This window comes from Aedes aegypti, chromosome 3 (genome assembly GCF_002204515.2).
Source record: "Aedes aegypti strain LVP_AGWG chromosome 3, AaegL5.0 Primary Assembly, whole genome shotgun sequence".
NCBI lineage: Eukaryota > Metazoa > Arthropoda > Insecta > Diptera > Culicidae > Aedes > Aedes aegypti.
The window spans coordinates 268,284,566-268,306,865 of NC_035109.1; the positions used below are offsets into that span (position 1 = coordinate 268,284,566).

Here is a 22,300-nt window from a genome sequence, read left to right on the forward strand (position 1 = left end):
TACCAAAACGACCAATGGACCAATGCACGAGTTTACTAATTTGACGTTTGAGCGGTGCCGAATTCACTCGTTGCCAAGGTCACATAAATAACACGGCACCGCTAAAACGTCAAATAGTGAACTCGTGCACTGGTCCATAGGCCTATTCAAATGACGTCTCAAATCAGCTGATCGGGAAGCACTTTGACATTTCTTCTATGAAAATGACAGGCCCGTGTTAGCACCGGTCCTCCACCGATGTAAACAAATGCATAGACGGATCTGTCACATGAAAAGGCCTATGAGGAGTGGTCATTTTTGACAGGCAATTGGTTTCATTTTTGCACTATTACCTGACACGTCTTGTCTTAGGTCGCGAATTGCGAATCGGTTTGATGTATCCTCCAATGAGTTTATGTATTTTCCGTGTCACATCACACGGCCCAAGCGGCCAAAGTACTCAAAGCACTCACATAAATTAGTCCGAGAGCTGGCTGCCCCAGAGTGAACTGAGTGATCGGGACTCAGATCAAAAAGCGCAACGAAACTTGCGCCCGTTCGACCCCGGTGTCAGTCCGCTTCAGTGTGTCGAAGGAGTAAGTTCAGGTTTTTTTCTCGGAGTAGTAAAATCACTATCGGAAGGGGCAGTGCAGTGCGCGTGAAAACTCGGTGTCTTGCTTCTCTGTCGCCCTGCTGTAAATGGTTATAGTACATCTCGCTCCTGCGCAACGTCCAAGAAGATCAAAACCCTATTCAAACTGAAAAGAAGAACATCCTCTCATCGCGGTTTGGAAAAGAAGGAAAGGAAAACGTACCGCGCACTCACACAAGCAAAGCCATAGCGCTATCTCTTTCGGGCTCGTTTATTATCCAAGGCAACGGCCACTCAGCACCAGTCGTCGTTTCATTCGCGTACGCGGCAGTAATTATTTAATTTTTCGTATTTTCCACAAGCGTTCCGATTGACTGTCGATAAAAGTTCAGTATTTCCTTTGCGGAACAGTCTCTCGTGTGTTTGCCGATAGATAAAAAGGTGCGGTGAGGATTTTTCTTTATCAATCGATTAGGTGTGACGAATACTTGGCGAGTGATAAAATTCTGCGGGGTGAATTTGGTTTCTTCTCTTTGAACTGGAATACCTAAATAGGGACAGTACTGTAGAAAAAAAAGCGACAGACAGCGCCCCTTCCGCGATTCGCGTGTGGATTAGTGAAGCAAAAAAGCTCCGAAATTATTTCCAGAAAAAGGTGAAGTGCAACGTTCTCTGATCGAAAATTCTGTTTCTCTATTGCAGTTTATTGTTTGAATTAGTGAGAATCAGAAACAGTTCGTGCAAAAATGGTAGGTGAAAGTTTAATTTATTACGTTTAAGTGTCTGTAAATTGGATGTCTTTGCTCCTCTTGATTGCGAGGAAGGTTTCTCTTCTTTCGCTTCAATAAACACATTTTTCCATCCCTCGAAAATGACTATCGAGCAGTGATGATGGCGTGAAGCTGTTAGGAAATGCCGGTTTTTCGTCGTTTTCATGCGACGAAAAAATGCGTTCATTCAAGGGTACCGAATGTGTGCCGGATGGAAAGATAAATTTAAACATGGCAAAAATTTTGTGCGGAAAACCGCATGCCGGTATCCGCCGAAAAAAAAAATCAACCCAAGAAAATGTGTAAAGAAAAAGAAACGGCAGGCACTCACTGGCAGCTCGGTTGAGTTGAGTGTTCCTCGCTTGCTGCCATCATTGCGCGGCTGGCCGACGTCTGCTTTCCGTTTACTTCCCAACACAGACGGCCGATATCGGATTTTGGGAGATGAGTTTGTGGAGAAACTGGGCGGGGGTTGGAGAGGTGTTTCTATCCACTCACCCACAGCTCGCGACGTGAGAGAAAAAAGTGGATGTGTGCGGTACTTGACTGGCTGGTCATTCACTAATACGTACTCAGGTGTGCACGTGTAGTGGTGTACGGAGATGCATGAATCATACGCAAGCATTGCATGTGTGTGTTCGAGGAAAATGATGCACGATTTTCGATACGGGGGGTGTATGAACAGTAGACTTGGACGACTTCGTTTTTTAATTGCAAAAATTTAATAATGTATTGCTGTTTGCATTTGAGATGCAAATCTTGGCCAAACGTCCTCCAGATGCGGTAACACAAACAAATCAAAGGACACCTAGTAACGATTCTATAAATCATCGCCGCCCTAGCAAGAAAAATCTATCTTTGACATCGCATTTCTTGTGAAAAATCTTACCGCGGTTGGTGTTCCCGCATTTTATATTTGCATTTCAAACGCACACAGCAATATCATGTCGAATTCGTTTTTAAACCTGACGGTCGTATTTTGGACCCCCTAAGGAAGTAATTTTAATGTTTAATCCCAATTAATTAATTTCACAGCGTAACCAAGTCAAAGAACATGCCAAAATGTAGAGAAAAACTTCCTCCACGAGATAAAAATGCCCATTCAATCATGTAGGATCATAAAAACGTCGAAAATAATTGAATTGTGAAGCACTGTTTCTCATTATTTTGGACACACCAATACATTTTGGACCCTCAAAGTATATATTTTGGACCCCCGGCATTTTTTATCGTCTGGCGACAAAGTCCACGACGCTGGTTGTATAATATGCTTGCCCATAGTCTAATCAATCGATTGACAATGGAAAATCAAAGAAATTCTACGTTTTTAGTTCAGAAATTTGAAAAATGTTTTTGTTGACATTTGAAAAATTTCTGACGGCTTCAATTATTGTGTGTAACGTGTTGTAACGGTTGCATGGATGAACCGATTAAATTAATTTCAGATAAAATAAACACATTTTCTATGTACAAAAGGTTGATGCAAGTGCGGAATAGTCCTATCTTTCCAAATGGCATGCAAATTGAGTTGGTCTTTCGATTTAAACTGGGAAATTTGCAGGAAAATGCCCCTGGGGGTCCAAAATATATTGGTTACCCTAGTATGGGAGAAAATTAAAGTTGTATAATTCCACGGGCACCCTCCAGAATTGGCTTGTTTAGGGCAGGGTGGGTGTACGGCTGTCAACTACAAACAAAGCTCGCCTAACAATCATCTCGGGCGGGCCGTCCCAAACAGCATCATCTTTCACGCGGGCCGACCCAAACAGCACAGGTCGAACGCGGGCCATGCCAGGCAGCAAATGGTGATGCATTTCAACACTCAAACAGCGGGATGCCTAGCAGCGTTGTGAGCCAAACGAACACACCCACAAAACATGAACGGTAGGCGCATCTCGTTGCGTATACCCCCCCTGGTTTAGGGGTATCCAGTTTCTTACATATCCTGAATAGGCCTTTTCACAAGACGTTTCAAATCAGCTGATTCGGAAACTGTTTGACAGTTCCTCTTCGGAAATGACAGGCCCGTGTATGCACTGCTCAGATGACAGATGTAAACAAATGCATACACGGAGCTGTCACATGAAAAAGCCTATCTACGTTAAAAACTGAACAAGAATACAAAGTTTCAACTTTTTTTAAAACACGTTTGAAATTAGTATGGAAATCGCTTTTGAATCACCCCTCGGTAAATTTTACTTCGGGACGAGCTGTCATTATGTAAATTGAAATGTCATTGAGTCTACGGATTGAAATCTTTTTCAATCATTTATAATATCAATATTAAGACCTGGAAGTGCAATAAAATCGTGAAATGCTTTTAAAAATGTGCTCATTCGATCAAGTTACAAAAAACTGTGATTTTTTCTTCACTAAACAACCCAATTATTCCTTAGAGTTAGAAGAAGACTTCCTGGAAGTTTCAGCTCATTTGAATTGAAGTTAATATGGGATTTTCAGCTCAAACATAGAGTCAAGGCCTTCCACCATGCTAAACAGGATTGCCATTATGCTAGATAAATCTGGCACATTCAAGCTGTTAATCGAGAAAAAGACAAACTGCTAATGTTACAAGACTCTTTAAAATCGAACCAGACTTCACAGCATTATTTAAAAAATATGGATGTCTAATAACTAACTAATAAACGTTATTACAATGCTTATAACTATCCGCAACTGCAAGGTTCATTACTTTTTTAAATTTGTATATAACTTGGCGATCGTAGCAAGCCGTGCGCGCGGGCGGCTGCGTTTTGAATTTTGTGTCACGTTTACATCGTTCCGCGTTCTTACAATTCGGCTGGTGAAAATTTGATTCGGCGGATGGTGCTATGCCACGTGCAAATGTTTTGTAGAAACATGTTTTTCAAAGTGATAAAAGTGATTTTTTTTTCTCTTTTCAAAAATTATAACTAAAGATATTTTCGGTATTTTTTTTTTTTTTTACTTTTTCTCAATTTGCTCGAGTCGAATTTGTTTCACGCGACTCGTTTTTTAAATCCCCTGTGTGTGTTAAGCGTGTTGATTTAAAAATTGATTGTGGTTTGTGGATGGTCGGTTGGAGATGGATTAAAAACTGGAGTTTTTTTTTTGTCGATTTTTCTGGTGCTGCGTGCATTTTGATGGGCAGTACTCAGTTACGGCTCAAACAAGCGTGTCCTTTTATGTTATGTAGTGTTCATTGTTAAAGAAGCCACGTATTGCAAAGGAGTTTCGAAAAAGGAATTTGATGAGTTTGTTCTGATTATCAGCGCATGACCACAATTCGTAAATAATTAACATTTTTGTCGGCCAGAACGTCTACTGAACTAACCTTTCCATCAACATTCCGAACACCTATGAGAGGTCGTAGACTGCCCATACTGCCCATGAATGCATGTCAGTCCCATGTTGGCTGGATTTCCTATTCACATGGGACAAGTATGCGTTTATGGGCAGTAGAGTTCTCTGCATCTTAAGTAGGGTGTTCAATCAATCATCCATTCCCATTCCAACTTTCTTGACAAAATCTTAGATGAACTCCTGAGAAGATGCTTGTTTGGAGTTATGTCATTGTTTTATGCAAGTAATCAATTTAATGTTTGTTTTTTATTTTTGCCAAATGTCTTTCTGTCCAAAAGATCTGTCCTTGGATCTCACGAGAGATGCACCAGGTTAAGAATTTCTCCAGGAACCAGCTATGAACAATGTCTAAACGATGGCATTCTTAGTAGTAGTTCGCCATTATAAACACTGTTTTGATTTGTCGAATAAAGATCTGAAATTAGACACAGATTATTTTTTTTAATATAACTTTCCGTGAATTCTAGTGGATTCCTCCGTATTTTGCCCTTTCGATTGCAAAAAAATAAAAGCAGTTATGGATTTGAAGATCCATAGTTAGAAAACGAATATTATGAAGGTAAAATCATATATCAAAGCTTTCAATTAAAAGTGTCAAACAATATAAAGTCGCAAAACCATGATGGCATATGGTTTTATAAATTTTAGGCATCCGGGAAAAATCCGGGAATCGGAAAACTGACTTTAAATGGACACCCTGTAATGAATAGCTCGCTGCTATTGGTTATATCTCACAAAAGCTAAATGTGTTATGCTTTTGGTATTCATACATTTTTCGTCACTCTTCACGTCAACCTTTTGCGATGAACCAACATAACCTTCTAATTGTCGCCGAGAGCACAATAGCAGATAAAAAAGTTTGAGCTACGAACTGCTGGCCAACGAGAAAGAAGACTAGGCTGATATGATTACTAATGTCGAATGCCTTTTTGGAACTTAGGTTGGAACTGGCGAAACACGTTATGATTCACAGTTTCAACCCCAACCCGATTCAGTTTCGACCGAACTACAATTTGCTCGACTCGACGTTGGTTTGTTTATGTGTTGTTTTATGTTTTATGTTTCACCGAACCTAAAAACGAAAACTACATAAGTCTAAAATATTGACGATTGGGCAATTCCACTCTCACTGTTACTAATAATCCAAAGGTTTTTTTTTTCAACTCCGGAATGTTTCGCAGATGTTCTTTTGTGAACTTATTTTTTGTCGGCCATTCATTTGACACCGATTAGTTAGTTACCTGCCTTTTTAGTCAAGTTCAACGTGTTCAACGAAAACGCCTGGAATACCAGGAAAGAAACGGCAAAGATTCTTCGTCGCGTCTAGGAGTTTGCTCGTTGAGCGCTGTTGGTCGCGCTGCGCTGAGGCAGTGAAGAAAAATTTTTATTGTTTGTCACTGATAGTCTGTTAAATCCTACGACTATAACAACTCTGATCTTGAAGGTCGTCACACGATATACAGACAAACAGAAGATTCCTTGCAGAGAATCCTGGTGTAAATCCTAAATGCTCTATAGGTTCCTATGAATATTCTTACGTGATTCTTTACATATCACTTTCATGATAAGCTGCAGAAATACATCTTGAGATTTTTTTCAGGATGGACTCCTCCATGGATTCCTCCAGATGTTCCTCTACACGCATATCAGCAGTTCTCCCAGAGATTCAGAAATTCCTTCAGCTTTTTTTCGAGGAATGTTTGAAGGAATTCTGTCAGGATTTTTTCATCGAATTCTCCTTTAATTATTTCTAGATATTCACGATATTGCAATCGCCAAGCTCGATAGGCTTGGAGTTAGAGGTAGCCTTTTGAGATGGTTCCGCTCTTACCTCACTGGTCGTCAATTAGTGGTAGCTTTAGGAGAATGTCGATCACCCTGCTTTTACGCGTCATATCGCAAGGCAATCATCTGGGTCCGTTGATTTTCCCTTTGTATTTTAACGACGTGCACTTTGTTGTGGAAGGGCGTCGACCCAGAAAATTTTCTGCGAATTTGCTCTATTGCCGATTGCCGTTATCTCCAGGACCAGATAAACGTCTTCGCTGGGTGGTGTGATCTCAACCGACTAGTCGTCAATCCAGCAAAGTGCTCCGTAATCACTTTTTCACGAAAGAAACAGCCGATAATCTTCGAGTATAGCATTTTTGATACGCCCATCGAACGAGTGCAATGCGTTAGGGATTTGGGTATTCTGTTGGACTCGCGACTGACATTCTCCCATCATATCGCTTATATTGTCGATAAAGCATCAAGAACGCTCGCTTCGTCTTTAGAACTGCAAAAAAAACTTTACCGATATCTATTGCCTGAAAGCGTTATGCTGTTCCCTCGTTCGAGCAACATTGGAAATACTAGCTTACCCAGCGTGGCTAGCCACGTTCCAATGGAATTTTAAGCGAAAAGCTATGAATAATCTTTCAAAGATTGATAATGTCCATTAGACTGGCCCTTAAACAAAAAAGTTGTAAAATTCAACGGGGCACCCCCTAGATATGTGCCTTAGGGTAAGAAAAAAGCTCTCTCAAAATTTCAACTCATTTGGTTGCTCCCCCAGCTGGCGCATTCAATTCAAAGTTTGTATGGAATATTCGTCTCAAATATATTGAGAATTGACCCTATGTCACTGTTTCGTCTCGTACACTAGTTAATCGCGTTCAATTGAGCCCAGAATGACAAATTCACTAGTTGATACGCTAATGAACATTGTTGCCGAAGGTTGTATCTGGATTTAAGCTCATTTTCATTAAGCTTTCAGTTGTTGAGAGTTAGGCTTAGATCAGCACTCCCGTACAATCACACATGTGCATGCACCTTGTGCCGCAGCTCGCCCAGCGTCATAGGTGGCTATGATGCGCTTGGTGGCTACCATCCAGCTAAGTTGAAGGAATACTATGCAATATTGCAAATCTACTTCAGATAGTTAAAACACAAACTTTATCAATTTTAATCATCATACAACCTTCTACAATATTGTTTGCTATAGTATCAAGTAGTGTTTTTGACATTCTGGGTTCAATTGAAATGAACAGTCTTCACGGGTGGCGAGAGACGGTTATCGTAGAGCTCTGAAATAATTCGGTATCAGAGAAGGAACGTCAAGTCAACGAAGACATTGAGAACCGGAGACAGACGGATGCGTGTGTAACAAGACAACGACAACGTCTAGGAGAAGTTACTCGCGCAGAGAATGGGAAGCATTCGCAATCCAATGCTATTTTGTTTCCTCCTTACCCGAATACACGGCCGCGAACCCACCCACTTGTAAAAGTCACACACCGAAGTCTCCTCGAAGAACACCACTGGAGGAATGGCTGGTTTTTATTTTTCTTGCCAACCCGGTTTTTCTCGCTGCCGTTCGTCTGTGACTCGACGAAACGTCGGAGAGATCATCAACATTGCCGAGCAAAAATAGAAAATCTATCTCCCACATGGTCGACGAATGATATTTTCTTCTCCGGAGTTGACCGACATAGAAGCTTCCAAAATGTACCGATAAACAAATCAAGCCGACCCATGCCCTCTAATGTTATCTACTGCCAGATATCGTTGGGGCGAATCAGCGCGAAATATGGCGTGTAAAACATTTAACGTAAAGTACCGTTCGATGCCGCCGCATGATAAAAGCTGACGGTACATTAACCAATTTGCCAACGTAAGCCATGGCGAGGTGTGTAATAAAGTCTTTGTTGTGGCCTTTGCCAATATCAATCACAATCGCGCTTGCTGTTGTTGTTGCTGCATCGTCTGAGATAACTCACCGGAGTGAGCGATCGGCAGGGAACATTCACTTTATAAGGAATTACCATATATGGTCAAAGTAGAAAAAGAGATACGTTTTCATGAATTGAATTACTCATAGCCAGCACACCACTCTGTGGCTCGGTTCGATACCATGTAGCGATGGAACCGGCACCAGACTGTTTCGGGATGTTTGTGCAATCGAGAGAGCTTTCCGGTGGATACTCACAAACACGTTTGCGGGCAACTGACAGCTAGACATGCCGGTATTGGTGGGCGAATCGTAAAGCCGGTACTCTTTCCACCAGAGTCTCTCAGTTCCAGACATCGGTCGGAATACCGAAAATGGAAACAAAATGAGGAAATTTTCAACAGAAATGATCTAATCGTGATTGGCAAGCTTTGCGATATCATGACGCGATTAACTAGCTTCATTGATAAGACGTTGAACCGTTTAGTCTGGCTCAAGCCGGCACCAGTGTACTGTACAGTTATCTCTGCGATATTTACATTTAAATGGGCGTGTGTGTGTGGGTGATAGTTTATTCTACCTATATATAGACACTGGAATACCGTCTACCACCAACGAATGTTGCAATATATTACTATGCTCAAAATATGCATTTTTGATTACCAAACATTGCAGAAATACTCTACTGGTTATTTCCATTTCAGAGTTTTATTTCTGTGTAAACTCGTTTAGGTAACATACATTTTTTATCTGACCCCAATTCCTTGAGGCAGAAATATAGCATTGCACTTGCTTCGAAAGTTAGCATTGTCTAAGAAGAAACGCTGTAGCTCATTAGCAAATTATCACTCACCGAGCATGTCAGGAAAAAAAGTACACTTCTGAGAAGATTTATTGAAACGAAACCATACTCTGAACCGACACCACCTCCAGGTGTCGATTTTTATGGCACCTGACTTACATACAATGACATAGAAGCAGGGCAAAAAATAAACGGGTCATATTCCACGACACACTCTCTGGGTACGTGCGTTATCCATATAAGGCCCCCTCAAGTCGAATCGAATCGGAAGAAAACCGTAGGATGACGCCAAGGGCAACAAGTGTGCTAGATTGAAACAACACCCCAATTTACACTAGGCCAGGCCATATAAAATACTGTCAAGATACTGGTTATGCACTAGTTGTCGGAAGTCGGAAAAATCATGGACAAGAATAAAACTCAAACTAACGCAATGCTAAAAATAAGAATTTTTACTATAAATTCGTTATCAAAAGTATATAACAAGCTCAAAACAAAACCAACTTAATAACAACATTATATCAATTTCTGTTATTTTCAACTTCATTGATGGAAATGTATCATATTTTTTATGTGATTCTGGTCTGGTACGCTCGGTCACTTTCTTCGGTCGATGAGTGACATCGAAATTTCAGAATAAAATTCGTTGTCGAGCTCGAACCTTTCAAACTGTTTACGTTTTATTAGCGGCGTGATATCGCGACAGCTGTTCTCGAGTTGGGGTCTCGAGGTAATAAAACGCTCCCAATTCTTCCCAAACGGCGGCGAATATGAATAGCTGCCGCTGTTGTATGTCACCATTCATTTTCTTCCATTTTGTGTGTAAAATGTTTGGCTTTGTTAGCCAGTCGCTGACGGCAACTAACTTCACCAAATCTCGCCCCGCTGCCATACCAGAAATGAAAGCGCGCACATTCTAGTGCTATTTCTGGGTTTCTTGCGCTTCTCCGAGTACACTACACGTGCTCTATATTTATAGAACCATCCAATACCAGGAGTTAGTGCCGAACGTGGCTTGACGTGGAATCGTTTCAATGCGATCAATCGGACACCCGCGACCGCGAGTCGTCCGAAATGCGGTATAAGGTTCTCCCGTAACGGAGACGGTAAACTTGTCGCAATTATCGGAGGGTTTTACGACGCGAGACACGCGTTTGCTCAAGCCATAGTTTACACCTTTCCGCACGGTTGATGCTGTGTAGACAAAACAGCATTCTAATGATTATGGTTGTAGTTGCCGGTTAAAGACCGAAGTAATTGGTCAAAAAAGGCAACTAACTTCTTGAAAATCTGCTTTTTTTTGTGGTGTTGCGTCACAACTGGAATAGAACCTGTTTCTAAAATTAATATTCTATAAACAGTCAGGATTATTTGGAATTCGTAATACATGGTAGAATAAGCAACCAAAAATATTGCCAAGTTAGTAAAGGCAATTACAGTTACCAGTTACAGCTAGGTGTCGTTCTTGAGCATATTTTTTTTATATAAAAATGTTGTTTCGTGTAATCGACAAAAATTAAAAACTTTGTAGGGAAAGAACAAACAATACAACAGATTCGAAAAATAGTACATATTTCAGGTAAGCAGGACTCTAAGCTACTTTTTTTGTCTTAATCTGCTTGCAGTGAATTCTCGCATAACTTATGATCTCGCCCTAAAAGCCATTGGTAAACCATGTGTTGTAGCTCGTTGTTTCTGAGCTTTTGAATGGATTTACATGTTATTTAACAACTCTATGATAAAGAAAGGTTCATTCTCTTCCTGCCAGTAGTGTTGGTTTGGATGCTTATTCATTAATTTGCTCAGAAACAACAAGTTATACACGTGGTTACCAATGGCTTTTAGGGCGTTATCTCAGATTATGCGCGAATTCTGGCGCAAAATTCTAGAGGCTCCACAAAAGCCTTCAGAGACTAAGTTCTTAATGATATTTTTTTTCAGATCTCGAGGAATGCTTCTGGAATTCTAGTGATTTCTCCAGATATTCCTTCTGATATTATTTCAGGTACCTCTTTAGGGATGCTACCAGCCATTTTTCAAGGACAGGCTCGATAATACTCCAAAAAATCTTAGAGCACTCCAACGCTACTACCTCCAATCATTTTCCCAGAGCTTACTCTGAAGAAATCTTAGCGAATATCCCAGGATTTCCGCCAGAAGTATTTTTTCGTTGGTTCTTTCAACGATTTTTCGAGTAATTACTTCTAAGAAATTTTCCAAAAGATCCTACAAGAGTCCTTCCGAAAAGGTTTATACAGGACTTCCTTCAAGGTTTGCTTTCAAAGATTGTTCTGAAAATTCTTCCATTGATTTCCCAGTCGTTACACCGGGAGATTTTTCTAAGATTCCTGCATGAACTATTCCAGGAAAACTCACAGAGGTTTATTCAAATGGCCTTGAAGAAATTCGTTTGGTGATTTTTCCAGTAAATCCTAAAATATTTCCTCCAGAAGTTAATGCACCATTTTCCTCTGTAACTATTCATGCCATTTCCACGAAGTTTCAATAAAAAATCCCCTCGGATAAATTTTCCCCATAAGTTTCCGGGCATTCAAAAAAAATGTTCAACCTATTATTTACGTAATTACTCATTGGTTCTCTCCCAAAGATCTCCCACTTTCATACAGAAACTGGTGCAATTCAATTTGAAACGAAATATTCTTTGTAGTTTATTTAGTGTTCAAAATGTTACCTCCATTAATCTTGTAGTCTCATTGTTCTTAAATTTCTTTAGAGATTCCGACGAGAGGTTTTCAGAGATTACCCAGAAAATCTAATCTAAATCTCTGAGAAAACCTCTGGGGGAACTTTTGGAGTAATTGTTTGAAGTATACTTATATAAATATAATAGAAGAAATGCTGTGGATCCATGGAGAATAGAAAAGTAATCTATAGGAATCTCTTGTTGAATCCTTAAAAAAGTCCTGAACAGAAATCCCTGAATAAATTCTAGAAAAACCCATGGAAAAATCATTGGATCAGGGCTGGTAGCTGTCAGACAGCAAAATAATAGTGACTTTAGTGACCAAAATGATCAAAATAGTGACCAAAAGTGACTTAAAAACTACAAGAAATGACTAGAAATGAAAGTTCGTTCTATGTGTATAATTACATATTGGGTGAATTTAACATTTAAAGGATTGCAGTAATTTCAAATCTTGCTTAATAGTTATGTGTCCGGAATAAGACTTGATTGTCATAAATGGTCAAAAGATATAAACCTTGGTAAACAAACTCGTTATGAATTTTATAGCAAGCCCCTGTTGATGAGGTACTGGCAAAAATTCATTGAAAATTTTGAAGTAGAGATGCAAAACGAATTACATGAAGCTTTTCTCAACAAATCTGTGGAATAAATCGAGGGAAAATGGTTGTAGACAGAACTGTGGCGAAAATCGTGAATAAATTTCAGAACATTCAGACAAACGAAAACTAAAATTCAGACTAAATCTGTGGCAGAATTTAAACAGAGGCAGAAACAATAACTCCAGAACAATTGATTATTAACGAACTCGGGACAAACCGAATTGGATGAATGTCGCGCATAAAGGATTAGAATACGATTCTTTGTGTGCTTAAAATATCTATATTTCAACTGAACGATTTAATAAAAGAATTATTGAGAACAATCGCGACTGATAACCTCACGATTAATCTTATCTACCACCCTGAAAATGACTTATTCTGCATACTTAGATTATATAGCAAACAGAATCGCATATTTGTTGCTGAAATTTATGAACAGGTGGATTTGACGATACCCACTGATGTCACTATTGATTAATTATTATCGTCCATCAATGTTCAAGGAATAATCAATGAAAAAATGTATCAGTGCACCAGATTCCGCTCATTTAAGGGAAGTTATGTTTTCAAATGTTTATTATAAAATAAATATTTTGAATTTGTTTATCGGCATATCAAATGAAAAGAATGTCAGACGATTTTATTTGAAAGTTATTAATGTTGCTAGAATATATCCGTGCGAAAAAAGTTGTTTTTTTTTTTACAAGACAAATCAATTTATACATTAGCGAGCGGTAATAGGGTCATGAGCGGCTACTGTACTTTTTTTATTTAAAATGGCTAGATATCAGCAAAATCAGTACTCGCTTTTGAACTCCTTGACGAGTTCCTGACAAACTTTTTGAATTTTTGGCTGTTATTCCCAATTGTCTCTGGCTTATCTTCCTGAGGATTTTTGATGATGATCTTTCAGAAGGCAGGTTTAGGATTCATTCTATAGCTCTATAGACTACTGCAGAAAGCTCACTGGTAATCTATTCAATTGGCCTGTCAGATATTGGTCTTGGTCCGGGAGTCCCTATTTTTCTTGCGTAATGAATCTTGTCACACTTTGATTTCAAAATTACCCTATAGTTGTCTTTTTATTAACAAATATCTATTTTTTTCTGTTTGTGTTTGAAAAGCTATCCCAGCTTTAAATTGCATTATCATCACATCACGAAAAAAGTGACTCTAGTGACCATTTTCCTGAAAAATGTGACTTTTTGTTGGAAATAGTTACTTTTTAGTGACCAAGTCGAAAAAGTGACATGCTACCAGCCCTTATTGATGAATCGCTGGTGAACATTCAAATCTTTTCAGAGGGAGTCTGGAGTGAATCGTATCGAGATATCGTTAGAGGAGTTCCTGGTTGAGTTCATGCTCAAACACACCAAGTTGGAACGCTTAACCTGTGAAAGTTGGGACCGAATGTCAAGAAGCAATTCATAGAGGTCTCGCTAAGAATCTATTCTGGATGGATCTACGAAAAGATACAATAAGAGATCTATAGAGTAATTTAACAAATAATTCAGAAATTTCTTCAAAAATCATCAAGAAATCTTCGGGTGTTCGAGAAGATATTCGGCAAGATCTTTCCAGAAATTCATAAACAATTACAGTAGAAATTTATTAAATATCTTGTATATCTCCCAAACCAAGGAATTCATCTAGAGTGGAATCTATTAAAAACCATACCAGGAATTTAAATTCATGAAATTTGTCAAAGATTTCAATATCTTACAAAGAAAGCAGAACATTTCACCAGAATCATTCATTAAGTATTTTGCAAGAAATTAGTTAAATAGGTATGTGAACCTTACGGATCACAAAACAGATGTGCGTGGAACAAAATTATTGCCTGTAGATATGGCAATGCTTTAAGGCCCAAGTAAAAATGGTGCAAAAGTCAAAAATGAAAAAGCAGTTTTCTCGTTTTAAATAGACAAATCGAAGAAAATAAAAACACACAGCTCTTTTATTTGCCAAATCAAAAGGCTGTGTGTTTTTATTTTTAACAATTTGTTGTTTTTAAAAAAGAAAACTGCTTTTTCAGTTCTGACTTTTGTGCCATTCACTCTTGCGCCTTAATCTTTTCTAATTTGTAGGTAATGTCCTTATAATATCAGTAAGTAACATTTTCTCACGAAATTTGTATCCTTCCTTTCGATGCTCGGTAGATTCTTCACCAACATTCTTGTACGCCCCATCGTGACTCACCCGACAGACAGACCGACGCAGGGCAAGGTCATTTCACCACACCCTCATCATCGCCTGGCTAGCGATTGTCTCTCCTGGCAGAGCACAAAGCTCATCCTTTGCATCATAAAATCCCATAAGGAGAGGAGGGTGTCGATATTCCACGTCTCTTGTTTCCTCTCGGTGAGGATCTGGTTGGGGTGGCTGGCTGATGATTGTAGTTGTCGCCGTGCCAAGTTCAACGAACTTTCTCCCGTTTCGTCTTTCACATTCTAATACTGGCACCAACGTCGTCAAACAATACTCTCGCTCTCGTTTGTCGGTTTTCGGTGAACCGCGATAATAGCGATGAGCTGGCGTTTGACATTCTTGCAGGCATCGAAATGGAAAGAAAGCACCATCCACCGCTCGACACTACTGGCTGAAAGTTGCTGAGTGACGTGCGCTATTCCCGTTCTAAGAAATCTGACGACGCGACGGAAACCGGCTAGACAGCTACCGGAAGAGCGGTTCCATATCGCAACGCGGCAATCGTGAATTATTGTCTTATTCCCAATACGCCTCCCGGTGTCGTGTCTTATAGTCATTGAAGCGCTCGTGAAGCAGAAAACATATCCAGCTTGTTTCGAAAGCAATGAGAGATGATTCATGCAATCAATTTGTCTCTGCTGCTGGCCACTCGTTCAGTCAGTTAATGCAGACTACAGCATCTTCGGTTTTGCACACAGAACTCACCAACACGGTACCACATGCGCACAAGTTCACCCACTAGTATGGAACTTCATGCCTACAGCACAGACAAACAGACGTAGCATTGATGAAATTTCCATCGACCACTTATTTAACGTTCGTTTTGAATTTACTATGTTACAAACCTCACAACCAGAGGCGTGTGCATAGTTTTCCTTCGTCTTTGGCGTTTCACACTAGCGCCTTCTTGTGGTTTCTGGTGTTCACCTGATGATAAAGAAATTGGTCACATATGTTTGTCTGTGCTTACAATGTCTACACGGCGAACGGTCAATAACAGACACCTATGAATGGATATGCCGACCGACAACTTCATTCATGAATGCACTCCGCAGAGTCTTATTTGAAACTAAATTATAAACTTGTTTCAACCAAGAAAATCTCCTTCTGAGACTGATCGACTCGCCTTATTTGTGGTATTTTGGCGGCGATAATACCCCCCTGAAGCCTCCAAAAGCCGCCCATCGCGTGTAGGTAAGTGTCGGTCGATCGCCATCCAGCGAGAGAAGTCTTCCAAATTTGGTAATGAACCTTGATGGAGCCAACCGAGCCGAAATGCTTTTGGTTACGCTGTTATTGTAATCATCGTGCAGCTACCTATAGCAAGGCAACGCTAACAAGGTGTTGGTAAATCTGTCGCTGTTTTCAGCTTGGCCAAGCTACTTTTACGGTAATGATTATATCGCTCGCGAGCGAACAGAGGGTGGTGAGTGAGCTAATGTTTTTGCACGTATGATGAGAGTGTCGAACTCACCTGCTATCGATAGGATTGTGAATCATGCCCACATCTATCATTAAACCAGGCAGCTCTGATTAAGAAGAGTGCTGCTTGTTTCAAATTTTATCCTGCTTCCCTTGCCGCCTGTTTGATGGCGCAACGAGTAAATTGACTCATTCTTATAGTGAGCAGTTATTTTTTTCGCATTGCTCCGTTACTCATCGCCGCTTTTGGAAAGGATTCACAAAAATCGCTCCGAAGCAAGTCACGCTTGGCTGAACAGGTTTACTGAAGTGTTCTCTGATATCAGCACACGGGCAGAATAACATATTAATACATATTGTAAGACTTGGTGGTGCGATGAGGAACCAGTTTGCTGAAACTCAACGATTTGGATGACTTTTATGGTATTGACCTTTGATTGTTTCGCGGATTCTTATATCAAAAGTCATGAAGTCGACATTGAGTACTACGTATCGTTGATCAGCCAAACTTGGGAGCCAATTTTGCCACTCAGAGCTCTCACTTAATAAGGGTGGATGTGCTCTCAGATCACTAAGCTGGCTCCATCCTAGTTTGAATGTTAGTTTGAAAATTCCAAGAAGAAAAAGCATCTGCCAATTCGTAAATTAAGGAAATTGAGAAACAATTTGTTCCAGTGGTGATGTCATGTAGAGAAGGCAAATTAGAAAAGGATGTTACAAAGACAGGATCAGTTCTAGTGGTGATGTAGAATCAGAACGAAGAAAAGGCTCCTGTAACGTTTTAGGTTTTGTTTCGGTTTTATAACTGATTTACTACAAAAATGCAAAAATAGGGATCAACCAGATCAACCTGTTCTTGCCACTTTTTTTTTGAAGCTACCGAGCTCATATTTGGCTACAATATGTGTCATATTGAAATGCTTCTTATTGCAAAGTTGTAGATAATTCGGTCGAGAAAAAACCCCCATGCCAAAGTGAATCATGGAAGTGCCCAAGTAGATCTGCATCCTACCAAAATGCCAAAGAAAGCGATAGTTTCTTTTCATCTTCTCAGAATATTGAACGAAATATTCTTGGTAAATATTCTTCGCACGTCTTTGATCGATTATCTCTTTGCGAAAAAAATGTGTTTTTTAATGAATATAAAAAAGTATTTGAACTGGACGGGGTTGGTGGTCTAATGACTACCGCTTCTGCTTCATATGCAGAAGGTCATGGGTTCAATCCCAGGCCCGTCCCTTTCCTCGTACTTTGTAGTTGTATCTTTCACTTGCTTCTGTCTACCACTCTTAATATATCATGATTGATCTATCACAGTTCATAGCATTTGCTAGAATCCGAGACGGACAGAAATAAACCGTTTCCCTGCGCTTCCAATCTTTCATTATATAGCTAGCCTTTCCTTACGCCTGATACATAGGCAGTACGCTAACCAAAGCAGCAAGCCTCTCTGCCACAAAAATTACCACACCCCTTCACCCTTTCCGCATGAGCTGGTGTAGACGCAGTGGTATATACGGTCTACCGTGGGAGCCAGTTGAAATGCATCATCAATTCCTTCCCCTTCCTCCCATTTGGTCTGCATTCTGACGTGGCAGGCACCATTGTTGCCTAAAAATAGAAGATCACCAGCACTTATACACTGAGGGTGTTTGTTTATCCCAAGCAGTCATCTGGTTGGTTCCTTGTGTAAGTGCAACTGATCTGGCGATACTGGAGTAGCAACCACGGGCGGCCAATCAAGCTCAAGCTCAATATAAAAAAGTACTTGAACAATGTTACAGATGGGTTACATTTACGGAAACAAGTTTTATTGTTTTAGTTGTTATTTTTTTCAATCGTACATTGATTCTTTAACAATAATTTTACTATTGCAACAGTTAGTAGTTGTCTATTGAATTAATCTGATATATATGGAATCATATTCTAGTAACTATTGCATAGTATGCATCTGGTTCGGTTTGTTTCAAGTTCGTCAAAAATATTGAGCTTTGAAGGAGCTCCAATGGGACAGAAATTGCGAAAGGATTCCTTTAAATTTCTAAAGTAATCTTATTCGAGAATATTCATATTATTTATCAAAATTGAATCCTTCTTCAAAATGTTTGCGCTTTAGTGAGAATTCAGATATTTGTATATTGAAATTGGTTTCAATCTAGATGCTAATTTTTACAACGTCAGGTAATTTGTTATTTATCATCTAAATTTTAGACATGTATGCTCAAGATCTATAACTTTAAGTATAAATGATACATTACAATTTAGTTTACAATACGTTTATCTTAGTACCGTAAACCGGGGTAACATTGATCATTTTTTTGAATATTTCTTGAATATTTTGTTTGAAAAAGCAAATGTTGCAAATTTTATATCATTAAAACAAGTACTGCCACCCATAGCTCGTGACTATATACTGCATTTTGTTTCTTAAAAGATTTATGCATGTTTAAAGAAATGAAAATGAAATTTTAAATGTTTTTTTGATTTAGCTGATATGGGGTAACATTGATCACCTACGTAAACACCGTTTGGTAATATTAAAAATATCGTTACTTACTTAAATCATGGCCCCCGAAGCCGAATATGAAGACCAAACGCTTACAAGTCATTTGCCTTTTGAGTTATTTTAAAATTAAAAACACCTCGAACCACGGAATACGCCTAAAGGTAGGCAATCTCTTAATAGAATTCTATATTCTTTACAGTAAATGTTGCCTAATTGAGCATACGTATGAAAGTTTTGATAACGGAATCGTTTTCGGCGATGCCATTTTTAGTAAGAACCGCATTTTCCTTGCTCATATCGTTTGCAGAAATAATGTGAGACATGAATCTTCGGTAGTGTCATCCTTACCCATTGAAATCATTGTTTCGAAAAGTTGACAAATTTACGCATAATGTAAATGCAATTTTCGCAAAAATCATCACTTACATTAGCTTATGAATATAAGAAAGAGAAGCACCATTCGTTATTTGGAAATGTTCCATCAATAAATGATGATACGAACTTTTTACGACATGAGTCATTCCGATCAATGTTACCCCGCTGATCAATGATACCCCGGATTACGGTACATTGAATTAAATGACTGTTATCCTTCATTTATCAGTAGAGTTTTCCAATAAAAAATCACCATTCTACAAAATTGTAGATTTTAGAAATGCACTGTGCTTCATATTTTGATCTTTATTCCAAAATTTATAAAAGATTTCGCCAGTGTATGTCATCCCTTTCTAGAAAAGCGGTTAACTACTTCCCGATGATGATGATGACGCAAAAAGTCCCGTGTTGGCGAATTTTCATTTACGGCATATTGCGTATGGTCATTGTGGAAAACAAATGAAATAGACCGCAGCCTGTCGGAGCGCAGAAATGGCTCACCATATGCACGCACACTGGGGTACGATAATTTACTCTAATTTTGAAATTTATTTTTGGAACCAGAACTCGCACAAACGACTAGCGTTAGAGAGACCGGCAACAGTTTTGCGTGGAATAGAGGAAGATTTGGCAATCGGGAACGCTCTCCTCCGGTACATGCCGTGCAATTGTTAGTTTATCCAGCTTCTCTTATTGATAAAATATGGATAACTGTTTATTTGCAAAAATAAACTTCGATGCTTATTACTGATTACTGATAGAATTTTTGAAAATGCTCCAAACGAAAATCTTGGAGAATAATCTTATAGAAATCGATGAAAGAATCACCGAATAAATTCCTGGAAAACTTTCTGAAAAACAAGCTTTGAAGGGATTCCAGGTGGAATTTGTAAAGTAATTTCTGAGCTTTCCTTATAAAAACTCTAGGTTTAATTCTTTAAGATATCTTGAGCAAAATGCTTGGAAGAATTTCTTAGTTCGTCAAATAAACTTCCGAAAAAAAAATCTCAGGCGTAAAATCTACTTTTGGCGAATAGCTTGAATAATTTCTGGTGAAATTCCTAGAGAAAATCATGATAAAATACATACCACAGTACGAGCTGTAAAAGGGAGGGAGCCGGATTCTATTCTAGGCACTTTTGATTCACTTCATCAGTAGGGTTTTTTGGAAGATACTGAGCTCATATTTGGTCACACCATGCGTCATCTTGAAGTGATTCTTATTGTATTTCAGACCATTTGGCCGAAAAAAAACAACCAAGGCCAAAATGAACCATGGAGGGGCCCAAGTAGCTCTGCACCCTACTTGTCGTAATATAACTACAAATTAAAAAATAAAAGAAAAATATTCTTTGCCTGATCGGATTTTTTGATAAATCTCCATTAAGAACCGTTCCGTTCTCTCCTGTGGGATCCTATATGATGCCTTTTGGCCTTTTGTAAGGCATGAAATCTCTAGAGTTTCTCCAAAAATACGTAGCAAAAATACTTAGAACCTAAGACTACATGTGACATCTGGTTTCTTTTTAGTTTTCATGATCTTTGTGTTAGTTTGTATGATACCGGGTACCCCCGTTGGTTTGACCACTTTTAATCTGAACACTTTTTAATTTGTACCTCGCTAATTTGCACTTCGGTCAGATTCAAAATGGTTCAAACGTCATTTAGCTCATGAAACGGAGTAAAGTGAAATGGAACACTTTGGAACGGCACGCAGAACCAAAACAAAACTGTTGAAGAGGTAAACAGAAACACGTTTCTAAGGTGACTAGATGTTTAAATGAAAAATGAACCCCGATGGTTCGCATGATGTACCGTTCAAATTAACGGGGGTGTAAGGTATTTGTATTGCCTGAAAACTGGCGCAGATCAATGAAAATTAAAAGGAGCAGCTGTTTGTGCTCAGTGTTGCAGCTACATACAATAATCATTGCTAATTATTAATCAATATCAATTTTCAATACGAAAACAATGTTTCTGAACAGTACTTATATTTTCGTGTTAAACTTAGATTGAAAGCTTTTATTTAACGTATAGGCCTTTTCACAAGACGTTTCAAACAGGGTTGCGATGGATCTTCTTCGTGAACAATGATCGACGCATCTTCGCGATCCAACATTCGCCAAAATTCATTTTTCATTTTTGCGTCACGAAGAGCATCGCAAAAAGCGAACGGATGCAACGCCGAAGAAGCAAAATGAACACACCGATAAGTGGTTCGCGAAGCCTTTCCACTCGTAGGATTCATTTATCCACGCGCTGTTCATTCTCGTGATTCATTGCAAGGTTGCTTCTTCTCGTAAAGTCAAGCAAACACTCCACGCTAAGCCAGCTCCACGCAGCGCATGTGTTAAAGCTACACATAATGAGGCAACCAATGCAGAACTGGCTGACTGAGTGAAAATTCTGAGTAGGTCGCACTCATTCTGTGAGTTGCCGACGTTTTGGCCTTCGGCTGTCCGGGATCGATGGAAACGGAACTGTCAATGATATCCCGCGTGGCAGCAAACAGTTGGCCGTTGGTAAGATGGGGAGTTATCTGAGATGTTTTCTAGCGAAAAGCCGGAAGATGATCGCAAATGCGAAAGTTTTTTCCCCATTTGCTTCCGCTTCGGTCATTCAAATGAAAAAAATTCTAAAAATCTTTAAAATTGGAATGTTTTTTTTATGTTTTCAGAAGCATAACAAAAATGGAAACGAATTCCGCATTCCAAGTGTTCCTCCTCTGTGCGCAATTCACTAATTCAGTTTTGTTTACCACCGTTTGCACAAAACTGTGAACAGCCCCTTTGCACAGAATCTGTGCTGCACGAAAAGAGGCCAATTTTGTGCGCTTGGCACTCATTTTTGAGCGGAGCAAGTTTAGCGTGATTGTTGCAAGCCCACATGAAGATGATCGAAATGAATATTTTCCTGTTCTTCGCGAAGAGTAGGCAGTGTGGATCGTACCGTTCACATTATCGAGCGATGGAAAATCACCCGATGATAGCGTCGGGAGAAACAGCGATCCGAAAATGAAACACGAACGAATGAAGCGCCCGAACGGTTGTTTGTGTTTATTCGCAGATTCTGTTTTGATGCCTACGAAAATTCATCGTGCCTCGCGTTTCCGATCGTTGTTCAGCAACATTGGTTTCAAATCAGCTGATTCGGAAGCTGTTTGACAGTTCTTCTTCGAAAATGACAGCCCCGTGCATGCACCGCTCTTTGGCAGATGTAAACAACTGCATACACGGAACTGTCAAATGAAAAGGACTATTGATAGTATCCAAAAGTTTTTTAATTG

At 39.3% G+C, this 22,300-nt stretch overlaps 1 protein-coding gene across 2 annotated transcripts in view; it reads left to right on the forward strand.

Moving 5' to 3' along the window:
• The first annotated feature begins 493 nt into the window (after positions 1–493).
• Positions 494–22,300, forward strand: part of LOC5579795 (cofilin/actin-depolymerizing factor homolog) — a 34,724-nt gene continuing 12,917 nt past the window's right edge. The window contains exons 1-2 of one of the 2 annotated variants that reach the window (XM_001648057.2): positions 494–575; positions 1,274–1,320. In XM_001648057.2, coding sequence (XP_001648107.1) covers positions 1,318–1,320 — 3 coding nt within the window. In that variant the 5' untranslated portion in view covers positions 494–575; positions 1,274–1,317. Of the gene's footprint in view, positions 576–776; positions 1,013–1,273; positions 1,321–22,300 lie in introns of those variants that run through there. The other variant, XM_001648058.2, reaches the window with a different exon arrangement.